The following is a 21693-nucleotide window of genomic DNA, read 5'->3' on the forward strand; positions in this document are numbered from 1 at the left end:
CCGAAATACTGTGCACTTCTGATCCTTGATCTTCTACTGTACTTTCTATATGCACCATCGTTTCTGCTAAATGAATAAAATGTTCAAATGTTACCGATCTAAATTACAGTGCCTGGCAAATATTTACATGCGAATGGAGAAAAGGCAAATCCTGTGTACACGACAAGTTAAATTTTTTGAACTATGGTGGACATGTGTTCATGTTGTCATTCCAATATAATCCTACAATTGTCCAAACATTAACAAGCTTTGTTTTTAACACCTGATTTCAATATAATTAAAAACATCTCTGCTACTTCACCCCCAACAATTAAGATGGGACTGCCTTAACTTGCCTGTTAGGCTAGCCAAATACCTGGTAAGAGTTGTGAAATATACACTGGTTTCCAGGTAGATATCACTATCTGTGGCTGATTGGCGAGCTATACCAGTTAGTTCAGTCAGGACACTCGTATTGATTTACTGCAAGGAAATATATTGGAGGCCATCTTAGGGGAAAACTCCCTGCCTCGGAGTAGTTGGCATAGCACAAGTACAAAACAATTACAAGGCAGGGAGTGTAAGGGATGACCAAGGAGGCATGAGGACAGCATAAGCAGGGTGCATGAGATTTAAGGTTTATTACCTAATAACGTGTTATTTACACATTGTAGGGGGTTTAATATTTGCCAACAACCAAAGCTATTCCCCTATGGTTTAAAGGAAGAGGGGAAACTGAACAGTGTATTAACATCAACCAAATTATGACAATACCAATTGCAGTTATTTGACTCTGGGTTTAATCAGAGAAAGAATGGTAAAAGTAAGGTTTAATTAAATATACATTTAGTAAGTAACATTGCAAATGAATGAAATCAATTACAAGGCAAACATGTTACAAAATGAAGGCTAACTCTTACCGACAGAGCATTATTTTTCAATGGATCTGGTGAATGCTACCGGCAGTAGGTGGCGGTGATGCACTTCATAAACGTTGGTTGCAATTTGTCATTAAACCGACAGACGAAGAAGAACGCACTCTCTGTCAATGTGTGGCGGGAACAATGTGCATGCTGGGGATGAAAATAAACCAAATAAAACGGCAGAGTTTGGGACAAATTGACTGACTTAGTTAGTGATGTATAAAACAAAAGTGCCGGATGTTCAATGCTAGCCATTTGCTGTCACGGACATCAAACGAGTTTGTTTTTGCTGTAGCCTTCCAAAGAATAACCGAGTATTTGCAGTCATGAGGAGGCTACGTTCAGAAGTACAAAAAACTGAGAGTGTTGCACTTCACATTATGGAATCATCAAAATCACTACGAAAGAGGTCGAAACCAGCAAACGTGAAAGAAGGTAGGCTAATCAGAGAACTTATGTTTTTCAGTTTGGTCTTGAAGTCATGTGTAGAGAGACAGAGTGAAGATGAATCTAGAATCATCATGCAATACAGGGCTCTCAAATTTTATCATAAGTTTGGCGTGAGATTACATAGGCCTACCTGTCAAAGTTTGGGTATTAAATGTAAACCTGCTGCTGCTGGTGTTTCTGATTGGCTGGTTGGTGGCATAACTCTGTATAGCCTAACTCGAGACAGCTTTCAATTCGACAGTATGCCTGCACCTCGTCCACTAATTGTATGTAGCGCGGGACCTTTATCCCTTAATTCTCAGCGTGAGAAATACTTGTAAGGCAGGGCTCCAGACTAACTTTTTTTTACTAGGAGCACCGTTAACCTGGTCCTAACCAGACTCTCTTACATTGCATTTGTACAGAGAGTCTGGCCTCGCTCCATTGACAAGCGTTGACTTCCTTGTAGGCGGGTACTCTCTTGAAGTTTAAAACTATTGGATCTGCCCAGAGCCACTCTGATCTGCCATAACCAATCGCTAGCGTTCGCCTTAGCCAATTCCTTCACCACTACTGTAACAGAGCTAGCTGCCGTAGCTGGAAAATCTAACTTTTCCCGAACCCCCTGGGGAGGAGGGCCACAACATCATGGCCACCAACAAAACTCAGCAAAACTTGTTCTTGCTCCGGCTTTAGCTGTTGGATATTCGGCAGCGTTGCCACAACGGACCGAATGGCTTTGCTCGCATCTTTCTCCGCCGCCATTACGGAACCACAACACAAACTAGCGCACGGCATCAACGTCATCGTTCTCAGCCACTCCCTCTGTTCGCTGATTCACCGTTAGAAAATCAACCTGAAAAATCTGACTTACGTACATCATGGCCAGACCTATGTACAGAAGCGGAAGTACGTAGGAGGGCAGAGCCAGGCTAGAGCACCGTAGCCCCTGACTGAAAATTTTAGGAGCGCAAGCAGAACATTTAGGGGCACACCTTTTAAAATCGACCTGAAACGCAATTATTAATGTAACTAGAGAGGGTACAATTTCTGGGGAAATTGTGGGGTGTGCTTACGTCGGTTGCAGATGGGTCATTTTTACAACTGATATACAGCGACGCACCACACAAGCTTGAGTTTAAATACATTATCTAATGTGACATTACGTACTGTATGCAGGTCTTAGCTATGCCTTAAATGTATGATGCACTTATCAATCAGTCCTCCTAGAAGGACGATTTTAGACCCTTTTTAGGGGTGCTCAAGCACCTAAAATAATAATAAAAAAATAACAATTATTATTGTTTATCATTTGATGCTGGTAGTCCTTAGTTTTTTTCATTCATTAAATATTTTGCATAATGATACATAAATGAATTAATTGTTATCCAGTAAAATTAGGGATTTATTAGAAAGGGGGTTTAGCACTTTTACAAGGCACTGTATTCATGTCACATTCTCATTGGGGGCTGAGCACCCCTGAAGGTCTGATCCTAGAATCGCCCCTGTCTACACCATACTTGCTGAGCAACAACGCAAACACGTGAAGGGATACAGTAGCTAACAACACTAGTGATAAATAGGTATTTAGCTGCTCGGCTCCATGACACTGGGTAAAAAGGGCTTGTGAGACAGCTCACCAAAAGAACGAAGGGGAACCCACTTGTCTGGCAGATAAAGACATGTTCGTAGGAACCTAGCGAAAAATAGCCTAAATATTCCAAGACTTTTAGCTACGGTACTAATGCTGAGGGCTCGCTGATATCGCTGTCTTACTAGAACGTGGTATCTATGCGTCGTTGCTAACGTGTGCTGACGTTGTGCACACCCAATAAATTCCTAATTTGTTGGTCGCACATGCGCGAGTACTGCTCGCACTAGGTGTGTTCGACATGACTTCATGCAGCGCTGCAGCCGGCTGCAGGCGGCTGACTTGAAACAGTGAATTCTGGTTAGACTTTTTGTCCGACTTGTGACGGCGCCGAGGCTAGGTCACTGTGACGTAGCCATCAAAGTACCGTGAGATCGATTCGAGAACTGCCGGCTGTGTAGCTGAGTGCATTTTCTCAAGAGCAACTGCAAGGGTTCTAATGACGACACAGCTATTTTATGATTGGCCAGACTCACACACGACAACTTTGACTCGTGTTTTGTAATTATTCTGACACCTTCAGTTTCGCCAACGCTCAAATCCGGACCAAACAGTTTAATTGAATTAAAAATGTGTTGAAGAAAGGGTTTTAGTCCGCCTCTTCACTAACGGAAAGACTAAGTTTAATTATAAATAAAGTAAAGTAAGCAAACAGCGCTTGATTGGCCATGACTGACGTCAACGCAGCAAACCACGAGTAGCTGGAATGTCCGACTTTACAGAGCCGTTTTCAACTCCTCCCCGACTGCAAGCGGCTACTCTCGCCGGTCGTTTCACGCAGCCGCAGTCCATGTCGAACGCACCTACTGTCTCAAAATCTGGTCGCAAAATGCGACCATTTGGTCGCAGTCTGGAGCCCTGTAAGGTGTTGCGTGAGTGAGTGAAATGGTTGAAATGCGTGATTCTCGGCGAAAGGGTGCGACTTGAGAGCCCTGCAATAGGTGGATTTAACACCGCCGCTCCAGTTTGACCGGTGATATCCCCCAACTGGTTTCCGTAAGCATACCAGCTGTGTGTTCATGGAGGACCAAACCTGCCATATTTAGAAATGAAAGAACAAATAAATAAATGTCAAAATCCATGCATTTATACAGAAATAAATGTATGAATTAATGCACAATTGTCAATCAATAGTTGACTTATATTGTAACATTTATTTATTTATTAACGTATACTAGGGCTGAACGATTAATTGCATTTGCGATAATATCGGGATGTGACAAAACAAGATTTTGTAATCGCGAAGGCTGCGATTTTACTTTGGTCACGTGACACGCGACAGTAACGCAGTTTGCAGACGAAGGATCAACTTTGCACGTTACACTTTACCTTGACCTGTACGATGGCCTCAGGCTCGACAGAACCTGACACTACAGACAATTTTGCTTTAAAAAATCTGCGCAGTGTCAAGTATTGTGCAAAACCTGCCTGGCTAACGTCACGGGGCAACACTATCAATCTAATTCGGCCCTAAAAAAAATCACCACAAAGCCATGTACGATGCATAGCTAAAATGCTGAACACCAGTGTGTCAAATAAGCCAAATAACACCCGACAGGATCACTGATCGAAATGTTTCAAAGCCTAACTCCATATTAATGTACTATTAAATTACTCAAGCAGTAACAGCGTTCATCACGAAAAATATGATGCCCCTCGGTGATAGCCTACACATAGGCTACAGTAGGATCACTATGGCTGACTGTGCCATACTGTTTCTGTTAGGCTACTGACTGGATCAGAAATGTTCAGACAGTGTTTCTTTTTCTTCTAAGATTTAATCTTTAGATGCGTGAGTTCTAAATATTTCCGACTGTCTCCACAGCGCAAGTTATTTTTCCAAAACGGTAGCTAGCTAGTTTTAGTTAAACTGCAACTAAAGCGTACGTTTCTAGTTTAGCTTTGATTTACCTCAATATTTTCTATGAGGTAGGCTACAAACAGGCGGTATGTTCTCCTTAGTTTTTCTGAACTTTGTGTGTTATGTTGCTGACTGGAGATCAGTAGGCTAATATATATATATATATATATATCTACATCATATAATAATCGCATATTAAATCACAATTGCAAATTAATCGCGATTATGTTATTTTCCGAAGTCATTCAGTCAGTGGTGGCTGGTCAATAGAGGGCGCTAGGGCGCCGCCCTCCATGGTGAAAAGTGTTTTAGAGTTTTGTTTTTCATGTAATATATTTTCTAAACAATGACTACTCATTTGAATCATGACTGTGTTAAAAATACACAATAACGTGTTGTGTGTGTGTATATATATACTAAAATTCTGTTTTGGGATAAATTTACTTAATGCTCGACATCTGGGGCGCTAGAAAAATCGCCCATCGAAACGCCTACCAACCTGCTGGCGATAGGTGAATTGCTGACCGTTGCTAACAAGAAACACATATTTAGCCAATCAGCGTCCTCAAAAATTATTCCTAAAGGGCGCTGAAATAATCTCCCCAAGCAAAGAGTATAGAAGTGATTTTGTAACTGTAGGGCCTATTTTACGTTATTGAAAATGAATGACTCCGGACCGGACTTTAGCCGTACTCAAATTCTGTCAGATATTCTCTCCAAAATCCTTTTGAGAGGAGAACTTTAGTGGAGAAAATAAACGTTTGGCCCAGATCAACCTCACATCAAAATTACACAACAGGCGAGCGAAAAGGGTAGAGCTAAATCATACACGAGAGGTTTCTCCAACGATAAGCAACAACAGAAAGGCCTGGCTAGCTGGATGTTGTCATGTCAATGCCTTATTTTGCTTCCTGTGCTTGCTTTTTATAACATTCGGAACAGATACAGCATGGACTGTTACAGGAGTTAAGGACATTAAACATTTATCTGAGAAAACAAAACAAGTGCACAAAGGCACACATGGAGAATAAAATCAAGCTAGCCATGCTAGGCAGAGACAATATCGCTATGCAACTGGACGAAGGTCACCAGATTGGGGTGAGGAAACACAACGAAGAAGTGGATAAGAACAGGCACATTCTATCAAAGATAATTGATTGTGTTAAATTCATCTATAAATCCTTAATATTTAGTTTTACAGTAATAGTTGTGTTGTGTTCTAATAATACCAGGGAGGGTGGCTCAAGTGCCCAGATGTCCATGGTTTTCAATATTTCTGAACTGAGTGTAATGATATTTATAGGCCACAAATGTGGACATTTGCCTATAGCTGTGTGCATTAATTAAATAATGACTATTTCACAGAGAACTTGTATCATGCAGTTTGTGTTCAATTGTATTAGGATGGTTACTGAATTGACTGAATGTTTCACAGGCCCACCTAGAATAATTTTCACCAGCCGCCACTGGCCCTAATGTATACATTTATTCATTCATTTATTTCCTTTTTTATTCTTCCCAATATGATAATGAGAGGAGGGCAGTAGGCGTGTAAACTGATGTTCAGACATCTGAAACCAGTTAGTCTGAAAACCAGTTGGGGAATAACACCGGCATCCTAATATCCCAATAATCCTTGTCTACACACACATTAATGTAGGGATGCTCCGATCTGATCGGCGCCGATCCATATCGGCCGATATTCCCATTATCGGTTTTGATCAGCGTTCTCAAAACGACCGATCAAACATGGCCGATCAGATGACATAACATCTGGAGAACTACTATCAAAGACGTTTCAATAAAACGTTAGATAGGCATTTCAGGCCACCAATGGTAAGAAATTATTCTTTAACCTTTAGATGCGTGAGTTCTAAATATTTCCGACGCTTCCACCAGAGTTTGTTTTCCAAAACGGAAGCTAGCTAGCTTTAGTTAGCTTCCATTACCTAGCAACCTAGCATAATACTCGTAGCAATGCTACTACCTAGGGGTGGGCGGTATACCGGTATGAACGCGAATACCGGTATTGCGTTGTGCCATGATATGGATTTTGCCATATCATGGATATCACGATATATTAATAAATGTATTAAGTTAAGTGTTTCTGTTTGGTATAAAATATAAGTCAAGTGATAGTTCTCACCGGTTATCCGACATCGACCAACAAACAGTAGCTTATAGGCTCTGTAATTTGTGTCGTCGAATTGTGCTATCCAAAGGTGGAAACACTATCTTTTTCACTACCTCAAAGCCATGCATGTGCGCGAATATGAACAATCTACCAGAATGCATTTGACAAATCCAATGCCAGGTTGGTTAGAATCGTGAAATGTTTATTGTAGCCATTCAGCTAGGGTGACCAGACGTCCTCTTTTAACCGGACATGTCCTCTTTTCGAGACCTAAAAAATGCGTCGGGCAGGGATTCCAAAACTGTCCGGGATTTTGCCTCGTCAGATATTTGTGTTTCTCTGGGTCTTTCACAAACTATTACGCCCTTATTCGTTTTGGAAAGGGTATCTCCCTTACGTTCCACCTTCTTGCGCGAGCTCTGACTGTAGAGAGAAATGTCATTTTGATCAGATAGTGCGGCATGCATTACATGACCAGCCCCCCCCCCCGGTGACGCGACGAAGTGTCCTCTTCAGCCATGTAATAATTGTTTATAGCTCGAGCTAACTCACAACAAATATTTTACAGAGTTTTCTTGCGATCCCATAAACGTAGGCTACTGTTGAACGCGTAGGCTACTGAGAAGTCGGTCTGCATGGCAATTAAACATTGCAACATTTGGAAAATTCAACTCATGCGACACACCGGAGTTACCCAATCCAAATCCGTTCGAGTGCGGTAGATTAGCTGCTGCGGTGCGGTGTGGATTGTCATGACATTTTAAGAATAACTAATATATCATGATATATACCGTTACCGTCAGTGCTTACGAATTATACCGTGATAAACATTTTAGGCCATACCGCCCAGCCCTACTACTACCTGCTAGTGTTACTTGTTAGCCTCTAATTGTACATGTTGAAGCCATACTATAGCGTTAGTCATAGTTTTTGCCTATCGGAAAATAGTCGGTTGGAATTTTCAGAATCGCACATGTGCGACGTTACTCTGTGAGACCCGCATTCGAACGAAAACAGTCACGGACAGCCACTGCTTTTTGGAAGGCCAATAAAGACCTCTTTCCTGCTCTTGCACAAGCAGCACGAGTCTTCCTCTCCGCACCTTGTACAAGTGTAGATAGCCAGCAACTTTTCAGCACAGCAGGACATATTTTAGATAAGAGGAACAGGTTGACTCCTAAAAATGCTGATATGCTTATATTTATCAAGGCAAATCTTCCAGTGATGCTGCTTAATCAGAAGTAAGGTTTGAATACTCTAGTATGCCCCCTCTCCGAGTGAGTGAGTGAAGTGAGAGAGTGAGTAAAGGATGTGAGAGTGAGACACTATACAGATATATACATGTTTTGTTTTTTTGTTTAATTGCTGACTTCCTGTGCACCTTTTATCTTTATTCTGTCTTATCTCCTCCTAAATGCAGACAAATTGACTTGAAACTGACTGACTTGAAACATATTGGATATTTGGCTATAGCCTGTTTATGTTGCAGTTAAGTTTGTATTATTTTTCCACAGGAAAGTTACTGTATAAGCTCCAAGTTCTCTTGAGAGCCTCTAGAGAGTGGAATGTTGCACATGTGATTCTATTGTTGTGATTTTTATTTAAAGATGTATATTTTTATTATTTTAATATTTATTATTATTTACACATTTTATAGTAAGCGAGAGAGCTTCTACACTGGAATGTTGTACGTTCCCTGCAATAGAACGGATGGTTGTCAATTCATGATACTCTCTCGTCCCGTAATTTAAATACTTAAAATACAATACAAATGTTGTTAAGAATAATTAATTTAATAAATAATGCTACACAATAAATAGAATGCTTCAAATCGACACCGTGATCCATGATCGGTATTATCGGATCGGCAGATACTGATTTCGGTGATCGGCACCAAAAAACCTGATCAGAGCATCTCTACATTAATGCCTTAATTAGAGTTTTCAGAGGCCACTTCATCCTCCACGTGCCACCATTTCCATGATCAAGGTGAGATTGGGCTCTTCAGGACACATCTATTGGACTGGTATGACCAGAATAAGAGGGAGCTGCCCTGGAGAACAGTGGTAAAGAGAAACCCGAACGTTGCCTCAAACTAGCTAACCCTTTGACAGGCACAGGCTACTGTAATAACTAATAAAATACAGCTCACATGAGAGATGAATGCAGGCTGAGCATTTATAATCACATTTAAAGGTTGGTAGTACTAGTACAATATGCAGCCTATCTAATTTAATTGGTTTTATTTCACCTGTATAGGCATGTAAGGAAAAAGACATTAACACAAGAACATACTCAGGTAATATGTAATTTCTACCACCTTTAGCCTAAATGCTGACGTATGAGTTGTCTTTTAAATCTGCATATATTTTGTCCAGTTTGGGTGTCAGAAATCATGTTGCAGCAGACCCAAGTTGCCACTGTGATTGACTACTACAATAAGTGGATGAAGGTATGTTCCCTGTCCCTGACTTTGGTTTGGGTTAAGTAGCTTTGCAACCGTACTAGTGGTATTTACGTTTTTGTAAATCGTTCCGGGCTTTCTAATGATCTCACAAATGTGACCAACCTCAGGAATAGTCATGCAGTTGTTGTTAGTTAATTAAAATGGGTTTTTTTTCTGACAAACCCAAACCAGGGGAGGATCTAGACTATTTCAACCGAGGATGCCTTGCTGTGGCCAGTTGTACTGTAGAGGGGCCAGTTAGTCAGTGCATTGCAGGAATTAACATGCAAAATATATTTATAATTATTCAGATTCTATATTTAGAGGGGCCACAAGGGAGTCCAATCTTGTCCTTAATTTCTTCTTCTGGGTCTTATGAGGCTATGCGTATTCTTATTTATTTAACTTTGTTTTATTCAGACCAAAATATTAGTTGAAATGTTTGGTGTCAGGTGGCTGAGCGGTTAGAGAATTGGGCTAGTAATCAGAAGGTCGCTGGTTCGATTCCTGGCTGTGCCTAATGACGTTGTGTCCTTGGGCAAGGCACTTCACCCTACTTGCCTCGGGGGGAATGTCCCTGTACCTACTGTAAGTCGCTCTGGATAAGAGCGTCTGCTAAATGACTAGATGTAAATGTAATGTATTTAAATAGATTACGATTATTGACCATCTCACGTCTTGTCTACAGAGGTGGCCCACAGTGCAGGATCTTGCAGCTGCTTCTCTGGAGGTGATTACAGAAAAGTGCTGTGCACACTTAATTGGGGCAACAGTGTACCTGCAGTTGTGTTGGTTTCCAGTACACTGGATTTTAGATAAAATAAGACTATAAGGTTGAAGCACAAACTGTTGGTGTAATTTGAGGATATTTAAATCCATGAACCATGTAGGAATTACATCCTTTTTCATCCATATATATACATTCATATAAAGCTGTTACTTTGGATTTTAAGAATGTTTTTTGTGAAGCTAAACAAAAACAATAATACCAAATACCCATGGATTGCACTGTTAATACATTTTGACCACTTCAATGTATTGTTCTATTTCTGTGTATAGGAAGTGAATCAGATGTGGGCAGGACTTGGGTACTATTCCCGTGGAAAGAGACTTCATGAAGGTGCTCAGAAGGTCTGTCCATATAATGTAAAACTGAAGAATAATTGTTGCTTGCTGTAGGTTGCATGGCTGATACAGTAAATACAAAATATTTCACTGTTTATTTGGTCCTTCCACATGGTGTGTGATTTACTTTTTGTGCTGTGTTGTATGTTGTGCTGCCATGTAGGTAGTGTCACAGTTGAGTGGAGAGATGCCAAAGACTGTGGAGACTTTACAGAAGCTACTGCCGGGAGTAGGACGCTACACTGCTGGGGCTGTCGGCTCCATTGCACTGGGCCAGGTAAAAAAATAAAAATAAAATCACAAATGCATCAATTCAACTCTCTCACACACGGGTTTCCCAGAGAACTTAATAGCAGATCCTACCTTGATTGTCTCTAAATCTGTCAACTTGAGATGTAACTCAAGGTTCCTGATTTCTGTTGCCCAGGTGACTGGAGTCGTTGATGGGAATGTGATTCGTGTACTGTGTCGGGTACGAGCCATTGGGGCTTACACGACAAGCACAGCTGTGCAAGAAGCACTATGGTGATAGTTCACTCTCTCTCTATATATATATGTCATGCTTACTGTAAGTGAAAAATAGCTGTCCAATTGGAAATCATCTTCAACACTTCAAGTCTTTAATTCAGTATTTGTTGTATTGACAGTATATGGTAGTTTCCAATTAATTGCCATGACATTGTGCCATTTATAGGACTATAGCCAATACACTTGTGGACCCTGAGAGACCGGGAGATTTTAACCAGTCTATGATGGAGTTGGGCGCACGGGTGTGCACGCCTAAAGGACCTCTTTGTGACCAGTGTCCCATACAGTTTCACTGCCACTCCTACCTCAAGGTGAAGCTCAGTTCTGTAACACTGTTACAGACACTCGATTTTATAGTAGTAGTGCACAGTGCCTGTGATGATGTCGGTGACACCCAGATTTCTGGAATTATAGATAGATGTACAGTGCCTGTGAAGTCATCTCTGAAGTACTTGTTCAACCTCCACATCATCCATTCTAGTCACTTATACACGTAATAAAATAAATGTCTCGTATTTTAAACAAATTGCCAATGCTCTGGTAAATTCACGCAAATGATTATGTAGCTGCGAAGCGCCTGGAAGCGTGTTTTTTTCCCTTTCGGCGCCCGTGTTATCAAATTGGACCGGCCACACAGGCCGTGAAGTGCCACAATTGTCTTGCACTCAGCAGCGATCGTTTCGGCAGCTGGTAGAATTTCCACGAGCCGCTTGCAAATTTGGCTGCAGGATGATAAAAAACATGTTATTACGATTTTACTGCGTTAGTTGTAGGCTATAACTTATCACTTAAGACCTTACTTCACTACGCTGGTAATAAACGGGCAACCATGTGTTTACCCCGATAAAAACTATCCGATCAATTTTCAAAATATGTTTTAATTTTAAGAAACACCCTTATTGTGTTGACTATGATTGAGCCAACATATTAGTAAGTTGTTTCTAAACAGTAAACTGTGTCTATTAACAAAGAGCGAGATATACGAGCTGGCATACACTCAAGAGACATCAAAATCTTACATCACAAACCGGCGAAGACAATTTGAAGTATTTTACAAAGACTACAGCAAAAAAGACATGGGGTGTCTTTATGTTGGGATGCGACGGATGTTGGAGAAACAAGTTGCCTAAATATAGCCTATGGCATGTTTATGTACCATGTCAGCTTTCATTGTAGGCATAGGCAGTGTGCCAGGTCCAGCAACAATTTCCAGCCCAACGAGTGCTCAAAACCAGCCCAAATGTCTGAAAACTAGCCCAATATTTTTTGGGGTGTACAACAGAGGAGTTGACACATTTATCCAATAGATGCCTCTACGGTTAAAATGACTGGTGGATTAATAATCCTTGTTGTCTGCTATTTTCACGTTTCATTGGTTCATTACAACAAATAATTCCGCTTCCTATCACCCCCGAGACACAGATCAACAATTAATTTATGAAAGTGAAGAGACACTCCAGTAAAGGAAATGTGTGTAGGTTATGAACTCTGAACTCTCCCCACACACTTTCCCCATCCGGGCTGTTTCCCTCTCCCAGCGCAGGCCACCACGGGGCAGAAATGCGTCGGCCGCAGTCAGATTTAGAAGTAGCCCAAAAACCCGCCACCAAAAATGTTTCACCTGCGACACTGTTTTCAAAGTAGCCCAATTTGGCTAGAAAACCGCGGATATGGCAACCCTGGGCATAGGTTACGTGGGCAGCCGCCCAAGGTGGCATCTTACCGGGGGCGGCACAGGGCGCCTGCACCAATTTTTTAAATCTGAATAGTGAAATTTGCGCCATCAGTTTTTCAATCAGTCATTTGCACATCACGTCCATAATGTCACCTTGTGGGACTGTGGGTCAATTCACCAGAGGCATGTTCCCTAAAGCGAGTTTCCCGAATAAGTCAGGCTTATGTCAGTTAGTCGGACTAGTTCATTCGGTTCCATAAAGCCAGCTCAACGTAGTTTGAACTAAGTTACTATGGCAACTTGTGCTTCGAAACTGGCCTTGTCCGGGGCAGGCTAACTGTCAGGCTTGATGTTGTTTAACCAGACGTTCCTGTAACACTGACCCAACTGGAAAACAATGATTTACCACGGACATTCATTTTCTCATTTTAGCTCAGTTCGATTATGTAGGCTACATTTATAGAAAATAAACTTAAATAAATAGGCTACAACATTAAGCCTAATGCATTAAACAATGATGAACAATGATTTCAGAATGATACAAACCTAGCTACATAGCCTACATTAAACATATGGCTAAATTTTTCTTGTGGTGGTGCGGTTCATATTTCGAAGCGGCTTATAGCACGTTTTTATAACAAAACAACAGTAGAAACAATTTATTTTGTGAATGCTATTTAACACGTTAAGGACTAGCATCGCATGTATGTGATTGTACGAATGCGGGTCTCACAGTGTAATGTCGCATATATGCGATTTTGAACATTCCAACTGAATATTTTCCGATGAACAAAAAGTATTCCACAAGTGCTTTAGTATGGTTTCAAAATGTACTAATGAGAAGGCTAACTATGGAGGATTATAGGGGCCAAAACTAAATAAATAAATACAGAAATAATTAAATAATTGAATGGCTAAATACTTGAATAAATAAATAATTATATAATACAAAGCTTAAATAAATGACTAATTATATAAGGTAATGCCTAATTGACATACAAAATGTATAAATGACAAATATATATATATATATATATATATATATTTATAGAGAGAGAGATTTACGATTTCATTTGTTCACATTTATTTATTTATACTTTCATTTATCCACGGTGTAATTTGCTGCAGCAAAATAAATCTTGTCACCTGTCAAAAGTCAGGGGGCGGGTTAAAGCCTCTGATTGGTGAATGAACAGTATTACACACCAGGCAGGCTTAACCAGTCATCAAGCTCTCTTTGATCCAGAGGGATCCTCTATCATCTCACTTTATTTATGATTTATTTATTTAGTTTTGGCCCCTATAATCCTCCATAGAAGTCACGTGGCCGTGTGCATTGCTTTTTGCCATGGTGGATCGATATAATCCATATAATGTTCTACCTCTCGCGCTGCTTAAGAATAGGGTGCACGCGCAATTAGCTTGACTAGTTAAATCTGACTTGAAATTGTAGGATTACGTGATCTGAAATTGGCCTTTATGGAACCGCATTAGGCCGCTTGACTTGTTAAGATAATTCAAGTCAGGTTTGGGACTTTAAGTCAAGCTTTTTTGAGCGGCCTTTATGGAACAAGCCTCTGGGGCCTCATTTATAAATGTTAGGTACGTACAAAAGAATGCGTACCCCAGTTTGTATGCAAACTTTGAGATTTATAAAAAAACTAACTTCACACGAGAATGTGTGGTCCTCCGCGCACAGTGACCCAAATGCGTACGCACAAAACTGAAGAAATAAATGGGAAACTGCAACTCCGATGGCACAACGATGAAACTTGAGACAATGATTCACAATGATAACATTGTGAAAAAAGAAATCGAAATACAACCTCTCACATGTTACATATGAAGAGTTCCCTGGAGTGCACGCACAAAAAAACATGATTTCCGATAAATGCAAACAGATATCTGTATCTGGGGACCCCTCAAATATTTGTACAGTTTAATCGGGAGTAATTTTGATTGGATCTATAATCATTCAACACATCTTGCATGTTATGAAACTGATTCTCATAAATATTTAGGTGAACATGAGGACAAATTAGGTTTAAACTGATGCTGTTGCTTCAGTCAGGCAGATACGAATGCAAAGTGTTATATGTTTTCACATGTTTGTTGCGCATAACTGTCAATGTGATAATGGCTGGGTCATTGTCAATAACAATCAGTGCAATTACCACACCTGAAAGTGTGACTAACCCTAAAAATAGTAATTTGGGGTGTTTCAGTGACCAATTATAGACGTTACTTGGGTGGGACAAGACACTCGCGCACATGCCCCGGAGCGGGATGTGCGTGCACACTGTTTTATACTTCAGAATATTAATATATAGCACACACTTTCCCTGATCCCAAACATTCCCTGATCTATACTGAAAGTATCCACTTCATATTGACGTTCTGTTAACTAGCCAGCATTTCATCCATAAAGGAAACCCTTTGAAAGCAGTTGATTCAATGTTATGCTAGTAGTCAGCACTGCAAATTAATTGTAGCTAATAACCTTCCAAGTATACTTACTGAAATAAACCATCCACTTTAAATAGTATTTTTCTTAGTTAGCTAGCCAGTATTTCATCAGTAAAATAGTCTTGGATTTTCTGCATCCTACTGACAAATAATATTGTTTCTGTCTGATGCCCGTTTTTGACTCGCTATATCCATAACGTTTTGGCTGACAAGAGCTAGCTTAGTGCAGCTCAGTCAACTCAACATGGCCGAGATGAGAGCAAAACTGGCAGCTGATTTTTATTTTTGTCAATATGCTCATCCAAACAATGTCAATTGCGGCACTGCACTATGTTGGATTATAAAAAGGACACCTGCAAAATATGAACTTTGCAGAGTGCCTGGTTCTCGAGATAATCGTTGGAATCTCTCTGTCATAAAATCCCATTCTAATATGCGGACACATACATGCATACACACACACACACACACACACACAGAGATTCCTGGCATTATTATAGAGGCTGTTCTCCAGGCCTCTTATTTGTGGCTATTGTGTTTTGTTTTGCTTTATGTTTGTATGCTTCATTGTGTTTGTAAGGTTCACGTCAAACAGGAAGAGAACTCAAAGAGGCTCTTGGGGAATTTCAACATGGTACCTACATTGCTGAACGACATAGAAGACTGCAGTAAGTTTATGTTCTTTCAGGCTAGATTTGTAAAGCTGAGCTAGCTTGTTTACTCTGTGTGTCCACTAATAATTTATGTGCTTTGCACAGTGAGATCATGACTTAGACTTCCTTCCAGTGACGTCAGGAACATGTAACCTGTGCCCCTCGGAACCCTGGGATGATGAGCTGGGAGTTCGGAACTTCCCCAAAAAGCCAGTGAAGAAGGCTCCGCGAGTGGAGAACACCCTTACCTGTGTGGTTGCACGGCCAGGAGAGGATGGAAATAACCATTACTTGCTAACTCAGAGGCCAGGCAAAGGTATTCTTGCTGCAGCAACATATTTTTCCTTCTGTGGTTATGTGCTTCAAAGCATGTCAGTGATCCCCCTCCCCCCCCCCCCCTTTCACTAGTTGCTTGTTTTACCATGCTTTTCATACACATTAAGTTAAGAAGGACTGTACATGTTGCTAGGCTTGTTGGCTGGGATGTGGGAGTTCCCCAGCCTGCTCCTGGATGGGGGGAAAAACTCTCAAATGAAACAGAAGGGGGCACTGTGTGCCGAAATGGGAAGGATGCTTGGAATCCATCTGAACAAAGAACATCTGCAGTATGTGGGAGAGGTATGTGCAGGAGAGACTGTTCCTAAGCAGGGTGGGGGTGTCAGTTTCAGTTGCTGGTAGTAATGGCCTTTTCTGTCGGCAGGTGGTCCATATATTCTCCCACATCCACCAGACATATATAGTGTACAATGTGTGTTTGGAGAAGGATGGAGAAGGAAAGGAGGCAATGTCTGATACCACACGTTGGATTACCAGACTGGCCCTGCAAGAGGCTGCTGTGTCCACGGCAGTCAAGAAGGTGTGCCTATGAGTACCCAGTTTGTACACACTTAAATGTTTTAAATAAGATTCCTTAATACTAAAGGTATCCTGTGTAATTTAGATTATGAAGCTCTATGATGCTATGGAGGTTAAAGAGTGACAAATTGAGAAGGTGAGCAATCACTATTTTCCAGTTCCAGATTATCCCTATTGTACATTGACTGAAAGTTGTACTGTGGCAGTCTGATATTTACTGCTAAATCCCTTGTCAGTGGCTGTGTAAATCAGGATGGGAAGAAGAGGAAAACCTCCAGTGTGAAGACATCAAAACTCGAAAGGTTGGACTCAGTGTTCTTCAGGACAGCGAAAGAAGAATCATGACAAGCTGCTTAACTTACTCTCAAGCGCACACACGCATTACAAGCTGCTCATACTCCTTGCAGTACTGGCTCATTCTCATTTTGTTTTAAACCAACATAACTGTTAATGAGTTGTCAGGACTGCAAAGCGTCTGATTTGAACACATTTTATGTATTTTAGCATACAGGTGTATACTTTAGTTACACATTGCATTGTATTATGTTACATCTTGAATATAAAATAATGGACTTTTTATAGGATTTAACAGATGTCATTAACATTACAAACCATTTGTAAAAATACATTTTATACCAAATGTGATTGTTTTATTGATACAATTAAAATGTAATTCAACCAATTAATACCCTATATTTCCTACCCTTTTCTAAAAACCCACAGAACTTCTCCAATAAACCTAACCATTACTGTAACAAGTGTTCTTGATCAAAACATCCACCAAGCCTACCCTACCATCTTATTCAAATATGTGAAGGCCTGTTTTAATATTATAGGCTACAGAGCATTGGCATGTAATACATCTGTCATAACACTGCAACTTTGTAAAGCAACTTAACGTTTGATCAGTAGTTGATCATCTATTTCTCTAAAAGTTTTTTCTCCACTGCTTTGCTTAAGGTGAGAATCGATGTGATCATCATACACTCTAATATCCGGGTTAGAGGCTCCAGGCTTCAAGAAAAAAACACAGCATGTTCAAATCTAACATGCACAACCATAGACATAATAAAGAACAGTATTATGTCTATGTGCACAACAACGTAGGCTAGAACGGCCACAGACATGGTTAAAATTGCGTTTTTGATAAGATCGTAGGCGATTTTCACAACGTTCCCTTTATTTTCAATTCCTTAGGACTTTTTTGACATGTTGAGGACATGTTGCGTTTGTTTATGTTGCAATTTGTTAGACGTTGACCCACTTTTTTGGGGGAAATGCCTGGACTACAACCACGAGTCCAATGTGACAAGCATCAAGGTCTGTGATGTAAGCAGTTTTTTTTGCGAACCAATCGGAGTACGCCTTCAATTATTTGTGTTCATGTGAGTCAGTGAACCTATAGTAAACCCACTTCCTAGAAAGCAAAATTAGGGGTGAGTGTTGTTAGTTTCGGACCATAATTGTATTAGTTAAAAAGCGTCGTAAAAAGGGTTTTGTTTTTGAAGTTGTGGAAATGCATCGCTGTCGAATCAAGCCAGTATGCGACATTTCGTTGCCGGAATGTTAATTCGTCAAACAATTGTAGGCTACGGAATTGCATAGGCTACGTACCGTGCTTGCTGTCCAAATCCAGAGAGCATCGGCCGTCTACAGGGATTTAATGACAAGCTAACATTTTCGTTTACAGACCCAAATGGCCTCAGTATGGCAAAAAATTTATTCAATTCACCAGTGGATTCTGGAGAATGGAGGTATATGAATTTGTTAGCCCACTTGATGAAATGCATCCCGTTCTACCACAATGAGTTATTTACCATGACGCTTTCTAAATTATGTAATCAATTTAAAAGATCCAACCATATGACTAAACAATTTACCACCACTCAATAATTCAGCATTTTGTCAAGTGAATTTGGAGAAATTTGTTTTTATGTTTGTGTTCTAGACAAGAGGACAGATCCATGGCTGCTTGTGTACTCCCCTATCCCTATACTTGTTGTCTTCCTTTGTTATCTTGGTGTGATTTGGATGGGGCCGCGAGTGTTGAAACACAGAGAACCTGTTGACCTCAAGCTTGTGCTCATAGTGTACAACTTCACAATGGTATGCCTATCTGCCTACATGTTCTATGAGGTATGTCAGCATCATTGCACCCATTGTTCCTGTTGCACCTTTGTTTTCTGTAGCGAAAAAGGTGTTCTTTAGGATTCCTAACCTGGGTTTTGGGTTTTTCAGTTTCTGGTCACATCATGGCAGGCAAACTACAGTTACCTCTGCCAACCTGTTGATTACAGCACAAGCCCACTGGCAATGAGGGTAAGAATATGTATTTAATACCCCTTCCAACAATTACCCCATTACCTATGAAGGTGTTGACATAAACATTAACTAGGAAACAACACAACTAACATACAAGTCTCTACTGTATTTAGCCTAACTGATAACCTCCAGATGACCTTTACAGATGGCTAGTGTATGCTGGTGGTTCTTTTTCTCCAAGGTCATAGAACTCAGTGATACGGTAAACAAAAAACATATTCACACTTTTTTATCAGAGTTGGTATTAACCATATTAAACCCAGATGTCACAATCCATCTTCTCTACTATCAGATATTTTTTATTCTGAGGAAAAAGAACAACCAGCTGACCTTCCTCCATGTTTATCATCATGGTACCATGATCTTCAACTGGTGGGCTGGAATCAAATATGTGGCTGGGGGACAATGTAAGACTTGATCTTTGCCCAACACTAATTTAGCCATTTTACACCTGCATCATTGGCTTTACTGTTTCAGTGAGAGTATGGAGAACGACAGATTTTATCTGACGACTTGATAGTGAGAAGGCTGGAAAAGTCTTATCTGTAAAAACAAAACACCTAATAATACATTCCAAACCTATTTCTAATGTAATGTGTTCTTGTTTTACTGTACCTTCCTAGCATTCTTTATCGGCCTGCTCAACACCTTTGTCCACATAGTGATGTACTCCTATTATGGTCTGGCTGCACTTGGACCTCACATGCAGAAGTACCTGTGGTGGAAGCGCTATCTGACCTCATTACAACTGGTGAGTGACTATGTGTAATGGAAGCATTAGTCTGGTAAACTGTCAGAAATCAGAACTATTAACCAGCATTTATTATTTTTTGCAGCTCCAGTTTGTGTTGCTAACCACACATACAGGGTACAACCTTTTCACAGAGTGTGATTTTCCTGACTCCATGAACATGGTCGTGTTTGCTTACTGTCTGAGCCTCATTGGACTGTTTAGCAACTTCTATTATCAGAGCTATCTCAAGAGGAAGAGCAAGAACAAATAACACAATTGTTATTTGTCACAATTTACGATTATTATTTGTCAGTAGTTGTTTGTGATTTTATACCAGTAACAATGTTTATCATGTCATGTGGACTTAATTTTCTATCTGTGTGTGATGCTTAAAGAGTAACTAAACATCAAACCCTCTCTTTGAGTTAAACTCCTAATATTAATACTCATGCATAAAGTTATGGTCTTCTGGAGTTGATTGCTAATAGATTTGTCATCTCTGCAATCTCTGGAGTGTTTATCTTTTCACAATTTGATGGTAAATTCTTGCTTTATTGCCCCTAGTGGTTAATACTTTCAGGAGAAATGCATGATTTACACGAGTGCTTTTTTAAAGGTTCTCTGATATTTGGTCGTGGTCATGTATTGCTTCAAGCATTTCGAGGAAATCCCAAGATGAATACTTTTGAAAAAAATCTCATATGTACAACTTTTCACCAGAAAGCATACCTTACAAAAAATGAAGGGGTTGGCTAAGGCCAAAATTGGGACGTGTACTTACTCTCTAAAAGGGCTTTGCTGTGTCCAGCAGAGGGCAGATTCTGCCTATCATCTGGTTTTGAACTCCACTTGCCATGTTGATCACTTTATACTTCTGTGTGTATTTTAACTTGTAATGCAAAAATGTTTCTTAATTTACAATTATATTCATTTTTTGCCTGCTGAAATCAAGGGCATGCAATAGTCTCGCGGAACACAATTGTAAAATCATTTAATTTTTAACTTGAAAATAACAGTCATATTATTGCTTAAACAAACTGTACAGTTTATATACATAATAAAGTATTAACTGTTACAGATTTTTTTCAAACTTTCCACCTTCTTCCACACTTATGTCTGAGTGAGAAACCAAACAAAAACACAAACAATGATTTAAGAATTTAAAAAAGGTATGTTTTCACAGATAAAACACAGCAAATATATATATTATTTTCTACACTTCAGTCTATAGCAGACTGAACATTTAATGAAAGGGAATAAAGGGATGGTGGCTGCTGAAGTTTGTCATCTTTTGATACTTGTGAATGATTAGTGAGATATCTATGCACATCCTCAGTAGATTATCAGGTCAATTAAATAGCCATAAAGATGTTGAAAAATGACTTTTGATAGTCCTCAGAAATTCCTACAATAACTAGTGGAATGATGGATGACTGGTGGTATCTAAAATATTTGTGTTCCCGTCTCCATTCTTTCATAAAAAAAATAAATGAATATGAGTGCTTCATGGCTTTGTATCCAGTTATTTTACAACTGAAGCCCCTGCCCCAGACCTGTACAACTCTATGTCTCAGTGTAGACAGAGGGCATGTGGCTCAGGCTGCGTTCAAAGCTGCCCACCTGGAAAAAGATGCTTTCGTCTGGGTTGGAGGAGAACTGGCATCCAGAGGCTTGAAGATCTTGGGCCAAAGCCTGGCAGCTGAAGCCTAGGAGGAGACACAGCAGCACACACTCAGATGCTATGGCGGCCTGTGGGAAACCACAAGGTTGAGATGCGAGGCAGTGGTACCAAGTGCGGGCCATGGCCACCCTGATACAATCGCTGATACAATTCTAGGCTATAGGCTTAGGCCTACTTGATCTTAGCCTACATGTTGATGCTTAGCCTATTCAATTAACAACTTTCAGAATGA

At 40.2% G+C, this 21693-nt stretch overlaps 3 protein-coding genes across 8 annotated transcripts in view; 2 read left to right on the plus strand and 1 right to left on the minus strand.

Annotated features, from left to right (window-relative positions):
* The first annotated feature begins 981 nt into the window (after positions 1-981).
* Positions 982-17381, plus strand: mutyh (mutY DNA glycosylase). 2 transcript variants are annotated; one of them, XM_062452398.1, is made up of 15 exons: positions 982-1337; positions 8916-9043; positions 9237-9276; positions 9356-9429; positions 10112-10153; positions 10483-10554; positions 10712-10825; positions 10976-11073; positions 11243-11387; positions 15798-15885; positions 16004-16186; positions 16340-16488; positions 16571-16726; positions 16811-16861; positions 16962-17381. In XM_062452398.1, the coding sequence occupies exons 1-14, from the start codon at positions 1229-1231 to the stop codon at positions 16847-16849; spliced, it is 1437 nt and encodes a 478-aa protein (XP_062308382.1). In that variant the 5' UTR covers positions 982-1228; the 3' UTR covers positions 16850-16861; positions 16962-17381. The 2 variants fall into 2 exon arrangements, with proteins under 2 accessions (XP_062308382.1, XP_062308383.1); XM_062452399.1 differs by having other exon boundaries at positions 8916-8966; positions 16962-17380.
* A 571-nt stretch (positions 17382-17952) lies between these two features.
* elovl8b (ELOVL fatty acid elongase 8b) lies at positions 17953-20859 on the plus strand. The gene is made up of 8 exons (XM_062452389.1): positions 17953-18161; positions 18416-18479; positions 18674-18861; positions 18964-19044; positions 19193-19249; positions 19340-19454; positions 19671-19798; positions 19884-20859. Exons 2-8 carry the CDS (start codon positions 18422-18424, stop codon positions 20049-20051), a joined length of 795 nt encoding a protein of 264 aa, XP_062308373.1. The 5' UTR covers positions 17953-18161; positions 18416-18421; the 3' UTR covers positions 20052-20859.
* Positions 20677-21693, minus strand: part of LOC134012795 (zinc finger protein GLIS1) — a 64036-nt gene continuing 63019 nt past the window's right edge. For all 5 annotated transcript variants that reach the window (XM_062452386.1, XM_062452385.1, XM_062452388.1 and 2 more), the window contains exon 11: positions 20677-21486. In XM_062452386.1, coding sequence (XP_062308370.1) covers positions 21344-21486 — 143 coding nt within the window. In that variant the 3' untranslated portion in view covers positions 20677-21343. The remainder of the gene's footprint in view (positions 21487-21693) is intronic.

Source organism: Osmerus eperlanus, chromosome 26, assembly GCF_963692335.1.
Source record: "Osmerus eperlanus chromosome 26, fOsmEpe2.1, whole genome shotgun sequence".
Classification (NCBI taxonomy): Eukaryota; Metazoa; Chordata; class Actinopteri; order Osmeriformes; family Osmeridae; genus Osmerus; species Osmerus eperlanus.

Coding starts and splice junctions, on each gene's coding strand:
- mutyh (XM_062452398.1), top strand. CDS start 1,229: ATGAGGAGGCTACGTTCAGAAGTACAAAAAACTGAGAGTGTTGCACTT. Junction 1,338..8,915: donor ACCAGCAAACGTGAAAGAAG/GTAGGCTAATCA, acceptor TGCCTTAATTAG/AGTTTTCAGAGGCCACTTCA. Junction 10,826..10,975: donor GCTCCATTGCACTGGGCCAG/GTAAAAAAATAA, acceptor TCTGTTGCCCAG/GTGACTGGAGTCGTTGATGG.
- elovl8b (XM_062452389.1), top strand. CDS start 18,422: ATGGCCTCAGTATGGCAAAAAATTTATTCAATTCACCAGTGGATTCTG. Junction 19,045..19,192: donor CAAGCCCACTGGCAATGAGG/GTAAGAATATGT, acceptor TGACCTTTACAG/ATGGCTAGTGTATGCTGGTG. Junction 19,799..19,883: donor ATCTGACCTCATTACAACTG/GTGAGTGACTAT, acceptor TATTTTTTGCAG/CTCCAGTTTGTGTTGCTAAC.